Here is a 15,756-nt window from a genome sequence, read left to right as displayed (position 1 = left end):
AGGAGTACGAGCAACACAAAACCTAATTAGACTTAATTACAAGATGGGAAAAATTGGAAATCCTGCATCCAACTCCTATGAATGCAACCATAAATACACATAGACTCACTCAAGAAAATAGATGATTCAACAGATATCATGCCGTTGTCGGGGAACGAACCCGAGTCTCCCGGGTGACTGGCGGGAATACTCACCACTATACTACGACAAGTTGTTAACGATGTCATAAATTTAAGGGAATATACTTGATTGACTAACGTAAAGATACGTAGTAATAATATAATAAGAAAGTTGCCAGGATATTTTAACCTCTCTATCTATGAAACCAACATTTTTAAGGCTCGAAAAGATAAGATATAAATTGACACTAAACTAATTATAATAAATTAGTTGCCAAAAACAAATTAACTGGACTACTTTTTGAGCTTCTTGGATCATGCACACAACGTTGCATAGAAAAAAAAAGTGCTTACAAGTTATCTAGTACATGTTAAAGCAGCTTCATCACATGGGATGGATGGGTTACCTTTATAATATTACCACCAATTTAGCTGCCCCCACCAAAGCCGAAAGGCTCCTGCTGAAGGTGACCTGGGAACTAACTATTACACCGTCACTGCCATCCATCATCATCATCCTTGCTGAAAATAAAGCAATAATCTGATGATGAAACTAATACAAAAGCTCCCACAGTCCCACCCACTCGAATCATACTCCACTTTTTTCTGCCTCTATTGCTTGTTAACTACTAAAGGCGCCTGCTTTGCTGTAGCCTATAGGCTATAGGTGAAGAAACCCAATCATAGATCCCCAAAACACAGAAAATAAAAGATACAGTTTTCCACTGCCAAATTCTAATTGAAACTTAAAAAAGAAAAGAAAACTAACTATAACCCCCTTTTCCCCATCTTTCTCTAACTTGACCACTCAGCTATTTCTTTGGGCCTCGGTGGCCTCCAATTTTTTTTTCTATTTTTTCTTTTTATCTTTCAAAACTAACCCCCCAAAAAGAATGGCACAACACCAAAAAGAAAGCCCTGCTCCTGCAATCATCAACCCTCTACGTCTCCAGGTAAAAAAAAAAAGGAAAAAAAGAATTTTTTTTTCGTTATCTCAATCAGTATCATTGTTTTTCTAAATAAACCCAATGATGTAAGAAATTTTAAAAAATTTTCTTGTCTAAGATTTCACTCAATTTTTTTTTATTTTTTTTTGCATTCCCATTTTTTTGATAAGTTATATATGCAAGAATTACAGGAAAAAGAGGAAGACAAAGAAGTGGACCTCAGATCTTACGAACCTGACACCCCATTGCCCTTAACTGTCACTTCCCGGGTAAAAACATGACAAGTCTTTTTTTTTTGGTTGTTAGAAAGCCTAAATATTTCTTCTTTTTTTGAGCAATGTGAAACTGGGGAGTCCAAGAAAAAAAACATGATAATAATAATAATGAAATGCAGGTATTGTATATGTTGGGAGATATAACAGCTGGTCCGGCGTATCGGTTCAGCCAATGGTTGGAACTGGTTCGTAAACGGAGCGGGAAAAACCGATCCTCTGGCTTCCCTAACCGTCCCAACAGGCTCGTCAACATGCCTTCTTGGTACGTCATTTCATAGTTCAATTAGTTGTCACTAGAAATAATTTGGTACTAATTTATGAATTTATGAACTTTGTTTTGTTTAGCATTAGCATTGCCCTCGTAATCATGGAGCAATAATGGAATATCACTTTTCTGTATCTTTAAATTTTATTTCTATTACATTACCATGTTTTGGCATATATTTTATCCTCCAGAGGTAATCAGAAGCCACTGGAGGACTATTTCATAGGTTATAACCAATGATTAACCATCCCACAATTGAATATCATTAGTTTGTATAATAAGGAAATTGATGCGTCAAATTATCATGGATGAGATTTTTTTTCCTTGTTACTTCTCACTGTTATTATTGTTCAGTGCAGAAGAATCATCCACTGATTCACAGTCCCTTCCCTCCGCTGAGCAACCTTCCGAAATAAGTTTGTGGGATAGACTAGGTAAAGCAGCCATTTTGGACATCGAGTCAATCTCTTTTTCCTGGGACATGCTATCTTCACTTCACCATACTGAGCATAGCAGTAGCGCTGAACAATCCGAGGATGAACAGAATAAAGCCCTTGAGGTGTGTGATACATCATAACCATTATAGCTGGAATGACAACTTTCTTCAACTTTGTGTTAGCATTTGAATATTTGGTGTCCTATTCTTTATTTGCTTATCAGGTCTCTTTATACATGGGATTTGGATGCATCTCACTTTAAATGGATTCGTTTATTCAGTAGTATAGATAGTTTTCAGATGCCAAAAAGGGTAAATATACATAAATAATGAACGTTTTGAACTGCTAGAGTTTGTGTTATAATTTCCATATACATTTTATGTGCTCAAAACTCTGGAGTTCACATACCAAGGATGAAGACTTTGCTGGACTCATAGATAAATCACTTCCTAATTAGTTATATTCTCATCTTCCACTTCATTTTATCTTTGGTCGTCTGCTTTTAGGTTACTGTAAATTCTGGAGGAGTTGTTTTCTTTGCATTATTCAACCAGCCTATATTTGATGATAATTCTCCAAAGGAAGCAGCAGCTGTTATAAAGTTTTCATCTTCAAGGATGGCCACGCAATCAGAACGCCTAGGTTATGAGTTTGCAAAGTGGCTAGGGATTCGTACACCTCAGGTTGTACCTTTGTACTCAGGTGTTCTGCGGTTCTACCATTTTGGCTGAGTCCAACCTTCACAGACTGTCAGCATTTTGTTTTATCCCCCCCCCCTTTTCTTTCTTTAACTCTTCTGTTGATGTCTTGATGAATACTTGTTCTTTTGGAACAGGCTCGAGTAGTTCATAATTGTAGCCCAGAGTGGCTCCAGATAAAGGAAGCCGCACAAAAAGCAAGAGTTACAGCAACCCAAGAAGGAGATGAAGTAGGTGAAGTCACATGTTCAGAGCTTCTGGAGGCACTAGAACTTAGCCGATGCCTTTTGCTGATGAGGTGAGAACAAAGCTTAGTTTTATTAGACTTCAATGATCATCAAATTAGCTGATTGTGGTTATGGCCATATGGTTCCACTGATTAGTGCAAAACCCAGAGCCTTGGAATTCTGAAGTTTGGGCTCTGAAAATCCTTATATCAAGCAGTAGATTGTAGGTTGTCTCCGTGACAGTAGCAATTTATTCTTGATTGCTGCAAAGGTATGATGTTACTATTGCACAAAGTGGTTCGTATAATTCTTTATGCACAAAGTAATTTAGATAAAGTTTGAGAGCAATTAGGGAAGAAAGCTAGACATCCAAGGAAAATAGTTGCATTGTTTTTGCATCATTTTGAACATAAAGAACCATGTCTTTTGCAGTTATGTTCATGGATTGCCTTTGTTGGAAAGCTCAAGTGCATTTGATTCAAAGGAGGCTGCAGAAAGAACTGCTGCAGCTTTGGGTAGGGTCTTGATGTTGGACCTTGTCATTAGAAATGAAGATAGACTTCCCTGCCGTCAACTAAGATGGCGTGGTAATCCTGCAAATTTGTTGTTAACAGACAAAACAAGTTCTGCAAATATTGGCTCCTTTGATGAAGCCTTTGACACTGCAATCAAACGATTCCGTCCAAGGGTGATTAGAGCTATTCAAAAGGAACGAAGGGCATCTTCAGTTGACTGCAGATTAAGCACTCATAGTCCAGGATTGACATCACAGAGCTCTGATCTATCTGATATTATAGAATCACCAAGATCTAGTGACATGAGCCTAGTTGGTTCTTCATTCAGTGAGTCGTTCCATTCTGATTCCTACATTGTGGCTATAGACTCTGGTGTACCGCGTCGACCACCTATAGGAAAACGTTCAAATGATCAAGTAATGTATCCTAAATTGGTTGAGTTACTTCTCAATAGTTCTAGTTACTCCTCCAACTTGTTACATGATATTACATGTGGGAAATTAGGATCTGCCCCGCCAGAAGATACTGAAACAACTGATGTACAGGGGATGGAAGCGACCTCAGTTATTCAGGAATTTCGTAGTGGATTCCGTGCAGCTTTAAGGGATCTGCAGGGATTCCATATATTCCTGCTGACACTTCATCAAAAACTAGATAGCTTGTTACGCCAATTTTTGAGTATTATAAATAAGACAACATCAGGGGACTTTGACAAGGAGGATTATACAGTTCCCGAATCGCCATATACTCCTTGCCTTGGAGGAGCTTCGTTCCCATTTACTCCAACTAAGGAGCGAATGCTTAGTGATAACCAAGCAGACAGTAGTGATTCAGAGTCACAGAGATCAGCTCCCAAAACATCATCTTCAGGGCACAGAGAAAGCCTGGACTCTAGTTCTCCTGTGTCACGAGATGGCTGGCATGGAAAGTTCTACAAAGGTAATGGAGAGCCACATAGGAGCTTACGTTTGACGGCCAAGCTTCGAGACTTCAATAAGTTTGCCAAGGTTAGTTATACATGTAAAGTCATTTTAAAAGGAAAATTAGATATGTTAACGACTTATAGAGATTATTGAAAGGTGCACCTTTTTACCTTTGAAGTCTCTCCTTGACAAGAGTAAATGATGCATAGGTTGAGTCTTAAATACCAACTAGTCTTGTAGAAAATTCTGTAATGCATAGAACAATATCTTTGTTTCCTGCCACTAAACACTGCTTGGACTGGCTTAATGCTGATTCTATGTGCTTACGCATTTAACGATCACACCATGCATGTAGGAAGTAAATTCTTTTATAGCAGTGTTTGCAAGTTGCCACTCTGGGACGGTGCCATGTTAAATGTATTAATATTAACCTTTGACCTAGGTCAATCTTTTCTCTGTAATGCTCCATTATGAAATACTATTTTGCATTTAGGTTGATGCGGAATCAAGCAAAGAGTTGGAGCAATGGAATGAAATGCTTAAAAATGATGCTGTTAAACTCTGCCAGGATAACAATTTCAATACAGGATTTTTCGAGGGTAGTGATAATAACAGTGTCGTAGATGCTTATGAATTGAAGGTAATACCTTTATTCAGCTTCTTGGCTTTCTTGCTATGCATCTATTACTTCATTTTTTGAGGTAGCATTCTGCAGATGCTAATTGTCTCCTTTTGGCTATTATAACATACAGGTTAGGCTTGAGCATATTCTTGACAGGATAGCATTGATATCCGAGGCCGCTAACACAGAGAAACCATCTTTAATTACGAGTTGCTTGTTCATTGGTGGAGCACTGGCTGCGAGATCTGCTTACACACTGCAGCATTTTGGAATTACTCATATATTGTGTTTGTGCTCCAATGAAATTGGACAGGCAGATTCTCAATACCATGACCTATTCAAGTACAAAAACTTTTCCGTAAGTACCTTTTCTTCCCTTCTCATTTTTTGTCAGTTCCTTTCTAGTGAAGAAAGTTGCCTTGTTTGATGCATCTAGATGAAATCCGATTTTAGTTTTTGCTTATTTTCTCTGCTATGGACATCAAAAACTGAACTAACCAGGCTCAACTTCAAGTAGACCTGAACCACGATAATATTTGTGGTGGATATAACCACAGTGGGAATAGAAAGTGGTAACAGCCATTTTATTTTTATACACAAATCTTAGACTCGGCACTACGGAAGTGTTGAATGCAGAACCCTCTGATTTTGTGTCTCGGTTTTCTGCTACCTGCATGGAAATTTCTTCTATAACATATGCGATGTGCCGTATTGAAACAGATATATGACAATGAAGATTCAAACATCAGCAGTATCTTTGAAGAAGTTTGTGATTTTATTGATCACGTCGAACATACAGGTGGAAGAGTCTTAGTTCATTGCTTTGAAGGGAAAAGTCGGAGTGCCACAGTAGTGATCGCATACCTGATGCTACGGAAGTAAGTAGTATTTCATGCTATATACTTTTTACAGAACTTATACGTAGAAGGCTACATTGCTGCTAAAGTACCTCAAGTATCAGTAAACCTTAGGTTTCACTGGAATCTTTTTTTTCCAATCAAATCAAATATTATTGCTATTATGGGCAGGAACTTAACTTTATTAGAAGCATGGAACTCCCTCAAGCGAGCTCACCGTCGAGCCCAACCAAATGATGGGTTTGCAAGGATACTATTGGATCTTGATCGGAAACTGCATGGAAAGGTTTCAATGGAATGGCATCAGCGAAAACCAATGATGAAAGTATGTCCAATTTGCGGGAAGAATGCTGGTTTGAGCAGCAGCTCACTCAAGCTTCATTTGCAGAAAGCACACAAGAAGCTATCTTCAGGGAGTGTGGACAGTGCAATGACGATGGAGATACAAAAAGCTTTGGATGCACTCAAAATAAACCGTGGTGGGAGTGTAAGCCCCACACAGAGACAATCTCACTCGGTTATGGACCAGTAACGGTCGGTCTATATTTGGTCATTTTACTTGGAACCAAATCTCTGCAGTTATTAGTAGTAGTAATCTTGTTTTGTGAGATCACCATCTCAAATGGTGAAAGGGAGACAAGTTGGTTTTTTACAGAGTTGTTTGCCTTGTTACTGCAAAGTAGATCAAGACTGGGTTTTAAGTTAAATGTTTTTAGAGTGCATTTCTGTATCATTGGCCATTGTCTTCTTTCAGCCAAAATAAATGAAAAGCCTTTTCTTTTTTGGCAACTAAGCTATAAACGGATGGATCATTAAAGAAGAACCTCACAGTTTTGAGAATAAGATATTAGAAAAAAGACCCTAATCATGCTTTGAATGCATTTCAAACAAAAATTTCCATACATTTAATGATCAAGTGACTGCCAACCTAACAATTACCAGCTGTCTTTATTTAGAAATGCATCAATACCTACTCTTCTCCTTTCTATTCTGCTTTTTGAATTGTAATGCAAGTAATAAACACGGCTGTCTTTTTAGTACTTGATATTTCACCTTATTGCTATCCACATGCCAGATGCCTTCCACAACCATATGATAAATTTTGGTTTGAAATTTTCTCATCAAATCTCTACATGTTTACATCTTTACTACTTAAAACTTTTTTCATTTTGTATTGGTACTTAAACTATCTTCTGTTACTTGGTTTATTTTCATTCTTTTGTAATGGTATTTAAAAAAACCTGGTTGACATGTAACACTAATTAGAAAGTGTCATGTGGTATTATTTTTATTAAAATTAAAAAATATTCAAAGACTAGAAAAAGTTTTTAAAGATTAAATACTTTTAAAAACACTTTGACTTTGACATATAGTTTACCAATGTTGACTGTGTTTTTTTTATCTTTTAAATATTTTCAAAATTTCATAAAATTTAAAAAATATATACATTTTTGTAATATTAAAAAAATTAAATTTTTTATAAAATTTATATATTTTGATTTTTTTTAATTTTTTAAAATTTAAGTTAAAATTTTTCAAAATTTCAATTTTTAGATATTAAGTATTTTTTTCAAGTTAAACTTTTTTTTTGAATTTTTATTCAGTATTTTGAATTTTTAGAGTTAAGAATTTTTTTAAAAAAAATTAAAATTTATTACAACTTTTCTACAATATATATTTTTGAAAATTTTAAAATTTTTTTTCAATTTCTAAAATTTAAATACTTTTTTTCATTTTTATAAAAATTCCAATTTTTATATATGATTATGAACTTTTAAATTTTAAATTTATATATTTTCTAAATTTATAAAAAATATTTAAAAACAAAATTTTGATTTTTTTAAATTTTTATATATTATATGATTTTTTTAATCAATATAATATAGCCTATATTTTTATGAAGCCCAACACCATGTGCCTCAAGCTACAGTGTCTGCGTTCCATGGGCCTACTTTTTCACTGCTCTTGTTTTCCCCCCTTATTTGATCCGCGCTTTTCATAGTTCACAGTTCACGGTTCATACACCAAACGGAACAGAACTTCAAATGTTATTCAGAAAACAACAGGTCTTTAATTTATTTTTAGCAAATTCATTTTTCCTTTGTTTCTTTTCTTGTTTGGTTTTCCAGAATGCCATTTTCCCTTTTCCTCTTGATATCGGCTGGTCATGGTGGATTTTTTTTTTAAATTGTTATTCTTGTTTTGAATTTTAGGATTGATTGATTCTCATCCGTTATAATCTTATCTTTTGGTTTTACTCGAGGTGTAAGTCAACAAAAATAACTGATAGCAATCTTTTTTAGCCTGAACAGGTTGCATGTTTTGAATGTAAATTCTTTTAGTAGAAAGAAATTTCTTTTTATCTTACGTAGGTAAATTAAGAATATATATTTGTTTTTTTAATCTGAAATCAGTAACCGGGTTACCTAACTAAGAAGCTGTAGATTTTAATTTTATGAATTTGGAAAAGATCATTTTTTCTCAGGTGATATTGAGTGGAGTGTAGATTCCACAAAAAGATGTGGGTATAAATAGAGCATTCCTTAGTTATGTTACCTGAACTTGGGTGAGTTTGGATATGAGTACACACTCACACACATATATATATGGAGGATCTTACCAGTAGTGATGTCTGAATATGTGCCTGTCTTGAGTACTTACTGGAAAACGAAGAGTCCGTGTAATGTAGCTTCTTGGGAAAGTTTTGCGAAACATAGATTGGTTGCAAGGATGTGGTGGTTAATCTGAATGGATTGTGAATTACGGTTCCTGCTGTGAATGAGATCATATATATTGCTTATTGTAATCCCTTTGGTGTTTTAGGTTCATAGTTTTCTCCCTCTTCCTTAAGTTATCATTTTTGCCTTGCCCCCCTTCAATGCTCTTGTCTACTGAGTGTTGTTCTAATGATTGAGATCAACTAAATGGAATCGATTTATTCAATCTTGACAGCCCTGTCCCTGAATAGAGAAGAGGTGAAGAAGTTTGTGAATAAATGTCTACCGCATATTACAATGATATTGCCATGCAGGCAAAACAAAATGATAAGCGTGACCAAGAGCAGCTTTCAGGTTTTATATTTATGTGCAATGCAAGAACAAAAACACAGTGCTACATGTACCGTGTTTTTGGTCTTCCTGCTGGAAAATTGGATGTTGTAGAGAAAATCAAGCCAGGCATGAAGCTGTTTCTGTTTGATTTCGAAATGAAGCTTCTTTATGGTACATATGAGGCAACCTCTGTTGGAACATTGCACCTGGAACAATCTGCTTTCAATGGGAGGTTTCCTGCCCAGGCAAGTAACATTATGCACTTAACTTAAAGATTTAGACATTTAAGATTTAAGCCTAAGATACATAACTGTAGATCATCTTCGTAGTTGGTATTTGAAATCCATGCTTAGATACCTCTTTGAAAGGTTTCTGGTAGCATTTTGCAGTCCCCCTGTGGCTTCTTTCTATCTCATAACTTGTCTTGTTTTTCCATAGATGAAGGGATGCTATATCTGTTGCTTGTATAAGTCTCCATAAAGTTTGGACCGACATGGCATGGAATCTCTGTTCTAACTTTCTTGCTAGTTTCTGCTTTCTGTTTGACATGTAGAGACATCTAGGAGAACAAGGCTATGAGATGCTTATAGTGCCTTTTGGCCGCATTCTTTTTCGGTGGAACCTTGTTCCAGATTCTTGATGTGCAATACCCTTGAGAAATAAAGAAAAAAACAAATTTATTTTTTGGCTGCATGGACATCAGTACTCTGGAATGGCATTACACCCGTTACTCATTGGAAATAAGCTTGTAGATTTAGTTCAATAACTCGTAGGAATATAATTTGGTGATTAGGCATTGATAGGTTATTAGCATTGACCTTGCACAATATGGCATAACACCCATGGCTTATGGGAAACAGGCTCATAGGACTTAAGTACAATAACTATGGGAATGTATTCTGGCAATGAACCATTGATAGCTATTAGCATTGACCTTGAATGGTATGGCATAACACCCATGACTCATTGGAAATGGGCTTATAGGACTTAGTTCAATGAGCTAGGGAATAAATGTTGGCAATGAACATTTGTGGGCATTAGCATTGACCTCGCACTATGTGGCTTAGCACCCATGGCTCATGGGAAATAGGCTTGTAGGACTTGGTTCAATGACTTACAAGAATGACATTTGGTGATGAGCCATTGTTAGGTATTAGCATCAACATTGCAAAATATGGGATAAAACCCATGACTCATGGGAAATAGGCTTGTAGGACCTAGTTCAATGACTTAAAGGAATATAATTCGGCGATCAACCATTTTTAGGTATTAGCATCGATATAGCAAAATGCGGCATAACACCCAAGACTCATCAAGTGTTGGATTTTGTTCATTGACTTATAAGGATATAATTTGGCAATGAGCCATTGAAGAATATTAGCATTGACTTTGCAAAATATGGCATAACACCCATTACTCATCGGACATAGACTTGTAGGACTTAGTTAACAGGAATAAAATTTGGCAACAAACTATTGGTAGGTAATAGCATTAACCTTGTTCATATAAGGTTTTTAAGGTTTTGCTATTTCTATCTAGGAGTCCATATACACAAATGAATTCCATTGTAATGATGCTGGCATTTCTTTCTAATTGACTTGAAGCATAAGGCCCTACTTCATTCTAGTTAGATGATTTTCCCATTCTTTATTCCGTTTTTCATGCACATTCTGCAATTTTCAGGTGAGGTTCAAGATCTATAGTGCTTGTTTACCTTTGCATGAGAGTTCCTTTAGACGTGCCATTGAAAATAACTACCAGAAGGGTTTCAAGTTCAAGCAAGAACTCAACAAGCAGCAGGTGAGACGGATTCATGCGACATTTTCTTTTGCCTCTAATAATTTTCTTCATTCTCCATTTTGACTGAATATTGTTATACTATGGTGCAGGTGGGGAGTCTATTGTCAATGTTTCGGCCTTTGACAACACCAGTGCCTGGTTCTATGCAGCCTATGCTACTTCAACCTGTGGAAAATCAATTGAGGCTAACTTTTCCAAAGGATTCATTTCCACAAATCTTAGAGTCTCAAAAGTTTCAGCAGACCAGGCTTCAGCAAGGCATATGCCATCCAATGGATCCAAATGTAACTGGGTTGCAACTCAGTTATGTCCAACCAGTTTCAGAACCTTCTGATATTCAACATCATGTTCCTTTTCCAGAGCAGCATTATTTTGGATCCACTGAAAACATGGGCCATTCTCATCCAACTATGGTAAAACAAGTTTATTTGACACAAAATCATCAATATTATATGGCAGATGTTAAGCAGCCATATGCAGTTGGAAACCCTACCCAAACTATGCCAGACCAGTATAACAGGTGCCTTCCCTTTTTCATGGATGAGTTAGGATTTAGGAGTTGAATCTTCAGACTTGGAGACATTTATTTCTGGTTGGTTACTGTTAATGCAAAACCGTTTTGGCTACTTAAAAACAAGTCTGTGGCTTCTGAATCCCCTCCCCTCCTCGTATTTTCACCTGAAATTCATGGCTTTAATAAGCAATTTTCTGTACTCTGGAAGATTTTTGTTTTCTACAAAAAAAACCTTTATACCTAATGTTTCTTCCAAGCGTATTGAACTTCCTCTTTAATCTAATGCTTCTTATTTCACTGCAAATATAGCTATGGCACAATGGGAATTAATCAACAGCTCAGCATGGGGAATATTTATCAGTACGCATTAAAGCGAGAGGGGGAAACTGTTCAGCAGCAGGACAGTGCTATCCAGTACTATAATCCCAACACGTCACATGTAGTCACTCATGCAACTCCGTCAGTGATGTCATATATGCCAACAATGGGAGTACCCGAAGTGGCAAACCAGACTCTTCCCCTTGGTTATTTACATCCCTTTCCAACTCGTCATTGACTTTGAAAGTGAGGTGATGTTGCCTCGAATCTGCAGAATGTTAGCATATGAAAATATTAGTGATTGTGCCAGGTATATCTTTGTTTGGCATGGCTTTAATTGTTCTACAATGTCTGAATTAGCATTAGGAATGTTGATAGTCTGTCGGTTTATTATGTTATGTAGTAAATACCAATGATGTCTAACATTCGTGTTCGATACATATTGTAGACATGGATAACAGAATATGGCTCTCCAAAGGCCTTCAAAAATTCTTGGAAAAGACTTACAAAAAATTGAACATATCATTGTAGTTGAATGTAGGACCACCTAGTGCAGGTTGATGTGACTAAACAGTAAACCCACCATTTTGATATAGGATTTCCTTGACAGAAGTATGAAATCTTTTTCCCTCGCTCTCTTTACTGTTCTAGTTTTGATTGCCATGTCGTGAAAGTCAAATTAGATTTATCATGATGATATGCAATCAGAACATGAAGTTAACTGTATTTGATTGTTTTTTTAGCAAATTAGGTGTTTTAGCTGAAGGATAGAAAGCAGATACTAGACCTTGTGTTTAGACACCATATGCATATCTCAAAATCATTTTAATGCAACAAAATACATAAATGATCTATTTGCATGTCTGCATCTACATCCACTCTCCCCTACCCCACCGTCCACCATCTCTACTTCTAGTGGTTGACATCCAGACCTTATTGCTTTGTTGACTTAATGACATTTATTGTTTATGGAAAATCAAACATGAGATATAATCTGTTTGGAAATGGCCACCATGTAAGGCCTCTTTTAGACTAAATGAAGGTACTAGTACTTGATTTCCACTACTCTTGGCTTGGATCTCTATGATTCGCTAAGAAGACAGCTCTTCGATTCCATAATTGTGCACCATAAAACTCCATGATGGAGTTTCCTTAATCTGTCTCTCATTGTCTTCACTTTCACAATATCCAAGACCTCTTTACATATGAGAGATATTAAACAGTATCAGTAAATATTAAAAATCTATTTATAATATGCTATATGTAAAGTCACTGGGGTCATAAAAAAAATCATTTGTTTTGTTGTCCATTATCAATGCCTAGTTAATTTATGATTTGATATACCGTCCTGATGAACAGAAAAGAAAAGAGGCCTTTGCCAATTACATGGGTATGGGGTGTGGTCTACTAATTATGCTTTGCTTTTAGGAGTTTAGCGGTGAACAAAGCCGTCGACAGGTGACTAATTCTGCCTCTGTGGGGTCCGGCCATTGTCGACAATTCTTTCTGTTTCACGACTTGCCTGCCATGTATGAATTGTCCTTCTTTTCAGCTGCTCTTCAATAAACTCTTTTTTCTGATCAGGAAACCGAGTTGAGTGTCTGATTAAAGATCGAATTATTCATCTGATTTGATAGGTTGAAATTAGCTGGGACTAGCTTAGAGGCCCGATTCGAATTCAACTTTTAATAATAAAATATATATTTTTATGTAAATTAAAACATTGATCTGTAAATATTTTTAAGAGTAGTAAAATAGGCTCGACGTAAGGAATTTAAGAATTTTTTGGATCACTACTTGATCCCTCACCATATATGATTCAACCTCTTTATTTAAACGGAAGTTGAGTTATTCTTGTAGATTTGATTAATCCGTCTGATTTGTTTAAAAAATAAAAATATATTATTATCTACGATTTAATAATTAAATTTTTACAAATAATATTTTGAGCCGAAAAGGATTTTGCTCAAAATTCAAAGAGATTATGGAAAACTTTTGGGTGAAATGTGAAGTTTTATTTGTTTAGTTGTTTATCATGGTAATGTCTCCATTTCTTTAAATAAAATAATTATTATTTTTATAAAACAAGTGGGGACCATTAAATTAAAAGAAAGAAGACATTATTATAATATTATTTTTAAACTTTAAATAAATACACGTCCATCAAGTCACTAAAGTTAATTTGATTGTTTGTAAACTGGACCCCCACCCCCTTTCTCTAATCTTCAATAAAATATTCTTTTAGAAAAAAATCGATTAAAAACAAAAGCATTTTAATCAACGGTCTTGTGAAATATTAATCCAGCAATAGATTTTTAATTTAAGTTAATTATTCACATTTTCAACAAAAAGAATTATAAAATAACACTAGTAAACGAGATCGGATAAAATTTTAATTGTTAATTTCTTATTATGCATATTTTTGAGTTAAAATTTGATTTAAATCTGTATTTGGTTGAAATTTCTTTTTAAATTTATGTTTTGACTCGATTTGAATTTAACATTTTATTCATCAAATATTAAAAATTGTTTATTTAATTTATAATTAAATAATAATTTGGATTGGATTAATATGAATTTGCAAAATAATTCTTAAAGCTTTGGCCCAAGCAAGCTTAATGAACGTAATTTCACATAATTTAATTTATAATATATATTTTTTAAAAAGGGATTTATAGATAGAAATAATATAAAGTTGTATAACGAACCAAAACGCGGGATTTTTTACACAAATAGGGTGAAAAAAAAGAACTACTGAAATAAGGTGTCAGAAAAAGTATTTACTAAAATGGGTTACTTTTTTTATTGGAGCCTATTAGATAGGCGACAATGAATAAAAAATAATAATTTTTTTGAATAAAATATTTTTTTTATATTTTTTAATAATTTTTTTAAAAAAATACGGGTCAAAATACGGTCAACGGGTCGAGTGGCGCCTATCAGGTAGGCGCCAATGAAGGTGCCTCATAGAGAGGCGCCAATGAATATTGTAATTTTGTATGAATATTGTAATTATTTTATAATTAAATTTGTATTTATAGTTTTTGATTAGTATTTTGTATGAATATTGTAATATTATAACTTTGTATGAATATTGTAATTTTGTAATTTTGTATGAATATTGTAATGTCGGGATATATTGTAATATTGTAATTTTTTGTATGAATATTGTAATTATTTTATAATTAAATTTATATTTATAGTTTTGGATTAGTATTTTGTATGAATATTGTAATTTTGTATGAATATTGTAATATTATAATATTGTATGAATATTGTAATTTTGTAATTTTGTATGAATATTGTAATGTCGGGATATATTGTAATATTGTAATTTTTTGTATGAATATTGTAATTATTTTATAATTAATTTGTTAGTAATTTAGGATTATGTTATAAATTTTTGTGTTTGTAATTATTTAAAATTTAATTTATTAGTAATTTGGGATTAAGCTATAAGTTGTTGTGTTTAATTTAATATTTGGTGAGTTTACATATAAAGTTTATAAAAAAAATTAAAAATCATTTTATTAAAAGTTTAATTATAAAAAAATAAAAAATTATTTTATTAAAAGTTTAATTATAACTGACTTTTTTAATCATATAGTTGTTGTTAACTAATTTAATTTTTATATAGTATAACTTTTATATAATTAAATTTTATTTGATTTTATATTTATTTAACAGTATTTATTTATTTTTTGAAACAAATTAACTGAATTTATTTTTTTTTATTACAAAATTACAAACACAAAAATTTATAACATAATCCTAAATTACTAACAAATTAATTATAAAATAATTACAATATTCATACAAAAAATTACAATATTACAATATATCCCGACATTACAATATTCATACAAATTACAATATTACAATATTCATGCAAAATTATAATATTACAATATTCATACAAAAAATTACAATATTCATACAAAATACTAATCCAAAACTATAAATACAAATTTAATTATAAAATAATTACAATATTCATACAAAATTACAATATTCATTGGCGCCTCTCTATGAGGCACCTGATAGGCGCCACCCGACTCGACCCGACCCGTTGACCGTATTTTAACCCGTATTTTTTATAAAAATTATTAAAAAATATAAAAAAATATTTTATTCAAAAAAAATTTTTTATTATTTTTTTATTCATTAACGCCTATCTAATAGGCTCCAA

General features: G+C 33.7%; 2 protein-coding genes across 6 annotated transcripts; both read left to right on the top strand.

Moving 5' to 3' along the window:
* The first annotated feature begins 563 nt into the window (after positions 1-563).
* Positions 564-6,674, top strand: LOC107931480 (dual specificity protein phosphatase PHS1). Of its 4 annotated transcripts, none has more exons than XM_041101501.1 (11): positions 564-1,072; positions 1,258-1,335; positions 1,461-1,603; positions 1,961-2,165; positions 2,550-2,726; positions 2,879-3,039; positions 3,401-4,490; positions 4,900-5,046; positions 5,159-5,386; positions 5,749-5,906; positions 6,057-6,674. In XM_041101501.1, exons 1-11 carry the CDS (start codon positions 1,013-1,015, stop codon positions 6,415-6,417), a joined length of 2,808 nt encoding a protein of 935 aa, XP_040957435.1. In that variant the 5' UTR covers positions 564-1,012; the 3' UTR covers positions 6,418-6,674. The 4 variants fall into 4 exon arrangements, with proteins under 4 accessions (XP_040957435.1, XP_040957434.1, XP_040957437.1 ...); XM_041101500.1 differs by having other exon boundaries at positions 1,237-1,335; XM_041101503.1 differs by lacking the exon at positions 564-1,072 and having other exon boundaries at positions 1,966-2,165.
* Positions 6,675-7,818: 1,144 nt separating this feature from the next.
* Positions 7,819-12,179, top strand: LOC107931460 (uncharacterized). Of its 2 annotated transcripts, none has more exons than XM_016863339.2 (5): positions 7,819-7,951; positions 8,838-9,180; positions 10,619-10,735; positions 10,825-11,255; positions 11,559-12,179. In XM_016863339.2, exons 2-5 carry the CDS (start codon positions 8,881-8,883, stop codon positions 11,803-11,805), a joined length of 1,095 nt encoding a protein of 364 aa, XP_016718828.2. In that variant the 5' UTR covers positions 7,819-7,951; positions 8,838-8,880; the 3' UTR covers positions 11,806-12,179. The 2 variants fall into 2 exon arrangements, with proteins under 2 accessions (XP_016718828.2, XP_016718830.2); XM_016863341.2 differs by lacking the exon at positions 7,819-7,951 and adding an exon at positions 7,960-8,150.
* The last annotated feature ends 3,577 nt before the right edge of the window (positions 12,180-15,756 follow it).

The sequence above is a fragment of the Gossypium hirsutum genome, chromosome D09 (assembly GCF_007990345.1).
Source record: "Gossypium hirsutum isolate 1008001.06 chromosome D09, Gossypium_hirsutum_v2.1, whole genome shotgun sequence".
Taxonomy (NCBI): domain Eukaryota; kingdom Viridiplantae; phylum Streptophyta; class Magnoliopsida; order Malvales; family Malvaceae; genus Gossypium; species Gossypium hirsutum.
The sequence above is the reverse complement of the archived record's forward strand: the minus strand, read 5'-3'. Positions and strand labels throughout refer to the sequence as shown.

Bases quoted from the DNA above. Each gene is read 5' to 3' on its own strand.
- LOC107931480 (XM_041101500.1), top strand. From the start codon at position 1,013: ATGGCACAACACCAAAAAGAAAGCCCTGCTCCTGCAATCATCAACCCT. The intron at 1,073-1,236 runs GTAAAAAAAAAA...TTTTTTGATAAG, and splicing joins TCAACCCTCTACGTCTCCAG to TTATATATGCAAGAATTACA. The intron at 4,491-4,899 runs GTTAGTTATACA...TTTTGCATTTAG, and splicing joins ACTTCAATAAGTTTGCCAAG to GTTGATGCGGAATCAAGCAA.
- LOC107931460 (XM_016863339.2), top strand. From the start codon at position 8,881: ATGTCTACCGCATATTACAATGATATTGCCATGCAGGCAAAACAAAAT. The intron at 9,181-10,618 runs GCAAGTAACATT...TGCAATTTTCAG, and splicing joins ATGGGAGGTTTCCTGCCCAG to GTGAGGTTCAAGATCTATAG. The intron at 11,256-11,558 runs GTGCCTTCCCTT...CTGCAAATATAG, and splicing joins ATGCCAGACCAGTATAACAG to CTATGGCACAATGGGAATTA.